This window comes from Globicephala melas, chromosome 1, assembly GCF_963455315.2.
Source record: "Globicephala melas chromosome 1, mGloMel1.2, whole genome shotgun sequence".
NCBI classification, from domain to species: domain Eukaryota; kingdom Metazoa; phylum Chordata; class Mammalia; order Artiodactyla; family Delphinidae; genus Globicephala; species Globicephala melas.
In genome coordinates this window covers 170,962,264-170,968,263 of record NC_083314.1, presented here as the reverse complement: position 1 = coordinate 170,968,263, position 6,000 = coordinate 170,962,264, and the positions used below count along the sequence as shown (strand labels likewise).

The following is a 6,000-nucleotide window of genomic DNA, read 5'->3' as shown; positions in this document are numbered from 1 at the left end:
TTTGAACAGCTGATCATGCATGGCTCAGTGAAATGCGGATACAGCCTCTGGGTGTTAAAGGTGAATTCAAACTAGATATTCAGAAGGAGAGGGGTCAAAGGGTGTCCCCATTTCTAGAATTTGATAATGTTTATCTGCTTTTCCCATGTCCTTCCCCAAGTCGCTCTTCTCCCTCTTCTACAAAAAAGTCACTGCCACAATTGCAAGATAAAGAAATAATCATTTTATCGTGCACCAGACTATTTCATGGGGATGTCACAAAGGCAAGGAGCCTAGTATAAAAATCTGGGCGAGGTGGGGGCAGCAGAGGGGGTAGCAGCATCCAGAGCTGGGGCTTGTCCAGCCCAAGGCCTCCGAGGGCACCTTTGCCTTGCGGTAAGACCAGTGGAGAGGGTTTCGGGCAGGGCTTGAACCCTCTGGCCAGCTTCCAGGATGCGTGGCTGTGTCAGTCCTGCGCTGGTTCCTCTTTAAACTGTTCTGCTGGACAGTTTAGAGCTGGGTGTGTCCAAGGAAGCTCCTTTTTCCTGCAGCTGTGGATCCCTTTGGCCTTTGGGGTGCTGGTGGCAGTGGTGGTAGGGCTGGGCAGAGGTTCCTAGAATCTAGTCTGCTTCACCGAGGCTACACCCTTCAGAACGCCGGGAGGATGAGCTTTGAGGGGCCCCCTGGTAGGTGGAAAGGTGAGGCCTATGAATAAGCGCAGATCCTTCCTCTTCCTGGGGCAGTGCCCGTCACACCAGCGTCCAGCCTGAATCTGCTAGTGCCCTGGCTCTGGGGACAGGACTTAGGGGTGGGGGAGGGGTCTCCACTGCTTCCTTTGTGTGGGTCGGGCCTCTGCCAGTGAGGGATAGTATTTTGCCTGGCTCTGAGCAGACAGCTGAACAGAGCCCGCCAGAGGAGCAGTGAGCCCAGCTGGGCAGCTGTGGGGACACAGTCGGCTCAGCTTTCATCCACATCAGAGCCCGCCTGCCCCGAGATTATCCCCACATTTGAATGTGGGTCCAGCCTCTCACTTGGTTTTGGCCTTCTTCTTGGATGGACATGAGCAGAGAGCTTGGCTGGGGGCCGAGGGTGTTGACCCTATCTTCGTGAGGGAGCCAACACCAGGAGGCACAAACCGCAAGGCCTGGGGGAGAGCGTCTACAGGCTGGAGCCCGTATTCTGGATCTGGGACCTTGAATTCAGACGCTGAACCCTGGAGCCGAGAACTTGGAGTCTGAGAACCTGGAGCCTGGAGCTTAAGACCTCAAACCAGGAGCTGAAAGCCCCGGGGTGGGTGCAGCCTGGAGAGAGGGCTGAGAGTGAGGTCCTCTGGTGGTTGGGAGCCCACCTGAGAAGCAGTTGGGTCAGGCCAGGGCTTGCTGTGTGCAGGTCCTGCGCACAGAAGTTTGGGCTGGGCTCCTGATGGTTTGGCTGGTGCACAGGGCCAGGCCCGGGCTGCTGGTGCTGGCTCTGGGGGCTCTGCTTCAGTACCCTCGGTACCCTCCGCTGCTGAGACCTCACTTCGTCAGCCTTCCCACTGTCCACCTCTTCCCTCAGAGCCTGCTCTGCCCTCCCTTGGGAACCAAGTGGGCTCTGGCTCAGCCTGTGGTCTGTGGCTCCTGCTGCTTCCCAGCCCCTTTTCCTCCAGCCAGAGCCCCATCCCTGAGGCTCAGACCCAGGGGGACCTACAGTTTCTGGGCCTCTGGGTACAGGAGTCCAGGAGGAGCCTTGGCTGGGGGGCTCTTCTGGCTCTGCCTCTGCCTCTACTGGCTCTGGGACCCAGCTGAGCCTTGCCCTTTCTCCTGTAAAATGGGCACAGGCATGCATCCCTGTCTTGTTGGCCTCCCAGGATTGCTGTGGTCATCCAGTGAGATGGCCCAGTACAGGGCCTAGAACAGTATTTGCTCAATAGATTCGGTTAAGGGAGTGAAGTAAAAGTTGGGAGATGGCTTTTTCACGTGGCCCTCTCCTGTGTGCGTGTGGCGTTTCCATTCTTAGTTTCACAGAGGAGCAGCACCGTGGAGCGACGCTCACGGCGTCACTGTGAAGGCCCAGCTGGGGTCTCTGATCCAGGACGCAGCCGTATTCCTGCCTGGGAGGGACCAGGGAGTGAGGGTCCCCCTCTCTGAGGGGAGGCCTGGCGGCTGGGCTAGGGGTGGGGGCACTGCAGCCTTCACTGGCTCTCACCTCATCTGCTGTTCTTGCCTGGAGGGTTCCACAGAGACTGAACCTCCGGCTGCTCATGGAGGCCTGAAATTAACCTTCTGCCCTGGACCTGGTGTCTGCCCATTCCTTTTCCACGGGGCTTGAGAGACAAAGCTACCAGGCTGAAGCTGCCTGGGGTCCGTGTGTAAGTGTGGGGTGCAACTGCCATCAGGCTGGCACCATCCCCTGCCATAGGGCTGCCCCTTTCCCTAGATGGCAGGGTCAGTAGGCATGTGGCTGCGACACTTCGTTACCCACCTTAAGTCTGCAAGTGGAAAAACGTACAGATAACAAGTGAGTGGTCAGCAGTGGCCACATGTGGGCAGCCAGAGGCATGAGCAAAGTCCCTTTGGTCAGTGGCAGCCACAAAGGCCCAGGCTTCAGGGAGGCCCCAGTTGGTGCCCTTGGGGTCGCCTGCCTGGTTCCAGCAATAAATAACATGAGGACCCAAAAACCAAACCAAAACAAAAAATACAACCAGTATCTTTTGGGGTGGGTGGTGCGGGACTGTTTAAATTATCGGCCTTCCCTGGGCCACTAGGTGGTTGCTGGGCACAGGGCTGGGCGGCGGTCACCGGCACGTGTGCAGCTCCACGAGCCGCTGGCACTGCCGGCACTTGACGAAGCAGCACCAGTGGAATTTGCAGCTGCAGCGCTCGGCCAGCTCTACCTGTGCTGTGTGGAAGCCGCGGCCGCAGCACAGCAGCTCGCAGCCGTCGATGGCCTTGGACGTCTTGTTGCACGTGCGGCCCCTCGTGCCCAGCACACCGCTGCGCATGTCCTGCTCGCAGAAGTCCGGGCTGGGCTCCAAGTACACCAGGTCCTCATCTGTGTGCGGCTTGAACTGCGCATTGCGCGGCACCAGCGCCCTGGAGGAGCCCACACGGCGTGGCTCCACCTCCGTGGCGCCGTCAAACTTCTCCTTCAGCGCGTGGCCCACCTGGCGGAAGGGCGGCACGGCTCGCCAGCACGTCTTTACCTCGCAGGAGCCTGACACCCCGTGGCACTTGCATTCCACCCGCATGTGAGTCAGGATAGCCTGCGGGGGGCGGGGAGGGGAGAGGGGCCATCAGGAGATGTCAGGGGAGGCCGGGGAGGGGCGGCTGGGGGGGGCGGATGCGCGGGGGCAGGGACGGGGGCATGGCGCAGAATCGGAGAAAGGTGTACGGTCATGCTTCCTCTGTATTGAGCTCCTGCTGTATGCCACGGTGGCCTGGTAAGCTGTGTTGGGAACAGAGATACTGTCCTTGCCCTTGGGGCACTCGGAGTTGATGGAGGAGAGACATGTTAAAGGGCAGTGTCATACGAAACAGTGAAAAGTGACGTGTTGGGGAAGAAGATGGCTGCATTGAACCTGCACAGGAACCTTGAAGAGTAGGTACTGAGATAGCAGATGGTATTGTAGTTAAGCACACGGTCTTCGCAGTGACACGGAGAAATCCTAACCCTGCTACTTATTGGGGGGTGTGTGCGTGACAAAGGGATGGAGACACACCTGTGTGCACATATATGTGTGGGCGGGGGCGTGTTGGGGGACGTGTGTGCTACACTGGGGGCCGCTCACGCTGTTCTGTGACGCCCGCTTACCTGTCCGCTCCCTCCCCGTGCCCCCCGCCCCATAGGAGGTGCCTGGTACCGGCCAGAGCCCAACAAGTGTTTTCTGAGGGGCAGGTGGGCGGGGGAGAGCGTCTGGGGACGTTGCCGAGCCCGCCCTTTCCCGGCCGGCCGTGAGGGTGCTGGGGCCGTGCGCACTACCTTCCTGCCGGCCTCGTTGTTGTGGAGGTTCATGAGGGCCCGGCTGGACGAGGCCCCCTTGCTCCTCTCCCGCACGTCCACAAATGACTGTGAGAAGGCCACGCCGTAGGCGATGTTGTCCGAGCATCCCGACCACTGGAAGCCTGGGTGGGGTGGGCATGCGGGGTCCGCGGGTGAGTGAGGGCCTGGGCCCCGGCCCCTGCCCCTGCCACGCATGCCCTCCCCACCGCCCGCACTTACCCTGTGGGCTGACCCCGTGTACCGTCCGGTCACAGCCGCACTTTTCCAGCTCCCCACTGCTGCACGCCCGCGTCACCGCAAAGGCCACACCTGCCGAAGAGATGGCGTACACGAAGGCCGCCTCCCGAGTCCCTGTGGGAGGGAGGCAGAGGGAGGGCAGGGCTGGGTCCCAGTGCTCCTCCCCGCACCCTCCTTTTTAGAGGAGAGGCGTAGATGGGACTCCTGAACGACGGAGGCCCAGGGAGAGAGCAAGGCAGGCTGACTCCCGTGGGGCAGGAGTCACGCCGAGCTGCTGCTTATTCTTACCCACCAATGGCCAACATACTTACACACGCCGGACACTGCCCTGCGGCCTTCACGTGTGCTGGTCATTTATCCTCCCCGCACCTGTCAGGTGAGTATAATTATTATCCCCGCTTTCAGAGGGATTAGCCAACTTGTCCCAGGCCACACAGCATGTGGTTGAGCAGCCAGATGGTCCAGCTTCAGTGCTCTGAGCACCGTCAGTTACTGTTCTCACAACCTCTCCGGGAGGTTAGTGATGTTAACGTCATTTTATGAGAGACAAGACAGGCATGGGAGAGGTGAATTAACTTACCAAGGCTACAGAAGTAGCAGGCTGGCCTGTCAACCCAGCTCTTTTTGTGCCTATTCCCCAGCTGGCCCCTCTAGGCTCTGATGGGGTCCCCCGCCCGAGGAACCTGCCCCAGCCCTTCCTGGTGAGGCTGGGCCTATTTCTGAGACCACCTTGCTTCCTTATACCTCTAAGAGTAAACCGTAATGACAATGGCCCCACCGCTTACCAGGATCACTGCTGAAGAGGGGATGCCCTCTACCATCGGAAGCTTTATCTGTGCCCAGTTCACAGATGGCACAGTGCGGGTTTGGGGAGGGGAAGTGGGTCGCAGTCGTCCAGTCAGCAAGTGATAGAACCAGGACTCAAACTCTGGTCTGCCCGCCTCTGCTGCCTGTCTTTCCCTTCCACCCCATGACTTCTTGGTGGTTCTGTGTTGGTGGCTGCCCTGTCTCTTGCCTGAATGGGTGTTTTTATCCTCCTAGGAACTGTGCCTCAGGGGGTGTAGCTGCTATGTAGACCCTTTCTGGGGGTGTGGGTGGTGGGAGGGAGTGTCTTTGTGTGTGTTGCGTGTGTGTGTGTGTGTGTGGTGCGTGTGCACACGGCTGGCTGGGTGTGTGACCAGTCGGGCCCTGCTCCTCTCTGGGCCCTGTGAGGGCCTCTGTGTGCCCGTGACTGTCCTTCTGTCTCTTGCTGGAGTGTCTGTGTCCACAGGAGCAAAGGGGGGAGGCTTTGGCCTCGTGGTTGGCAATTACCTCTGTGACACCCAGGCCGGTGCTCTCGGCTGCCCTGGGGAGCAGTCGCCGTGGTCAGACAGAAACAATCACCTCCTCTGTGCCCGTGTCTGTGGACAGGCAGTGGAGGCCGAGCGCTGGGGTTGGGGGCAGCTCAGGCCCCCATGGCCCAGGACGCCCTGTTCTCGGTTCGGCCCTTGAGCTGGGGATACTGCTCGCCACCCACTTTCTACGGCCCGCCCTCTGCCCTGGCCTGGACGCTCTGGGCCGGCATGAGGGGGCCTGGCTGGAGCCACGGGGGCCTCGACAGCCTGAGATGGAATCCTCTCCAAGTTAATCGAGGTTAATAGCAGGATCATGTTGGTTGGTTTTGCGCTGTGGCCGCCCAAAGAGAGACGACTTTAGTTTCTGGTATTTCTGGTATTTCCAGGCCTGAACCAGCACAAATCTTTGCCCCAAAGACCAAGGGGGAAGGGAAAGCAGGAGATAGTAGGGTGGATGGGACTGGCAGGG

General features: G+C 59.7%; 1 protein-coding gene across 4 annotated transcripts in view; it reads right to left on the bottom strand.

Annotated features, from left to right (window-relative positions):
* Positions 1–208: 208 nt before the first annotated feature.
* WNT4 (Wnt family member 4) overlaps positions 209–6,000 on the bottom strand; it is a 28,220-nt gene continuing 22,428 nt past the window's right edge. For 2 of the 4 annotated variants that reach the window (XM_030875588.2, XM_060309856.1), the window contains exons 3-5: positions 4,180–4,311; positions 3,940–4,082; positions 209–3,223 (exon numbers count right to left, since the gene is read on the bottom strand). In XM_030875588.2, the coding sequence (XP_030731448.1) occupies positions 2,756–3,223; positions 3,940–4,082; positions 4,180–4,311 (743 nt within the window). In that variant the 3' untranslated portion in view covers positions 209–2,755. The remainder of the gene's footprint in view (positions 3,224–3,939; positions 4,083–4,179; positions 4,312–6,000) is intronic. The other 2 variants (XM_060309869.1, XM_060309863.1) reach the window with 2 other exon arrangements.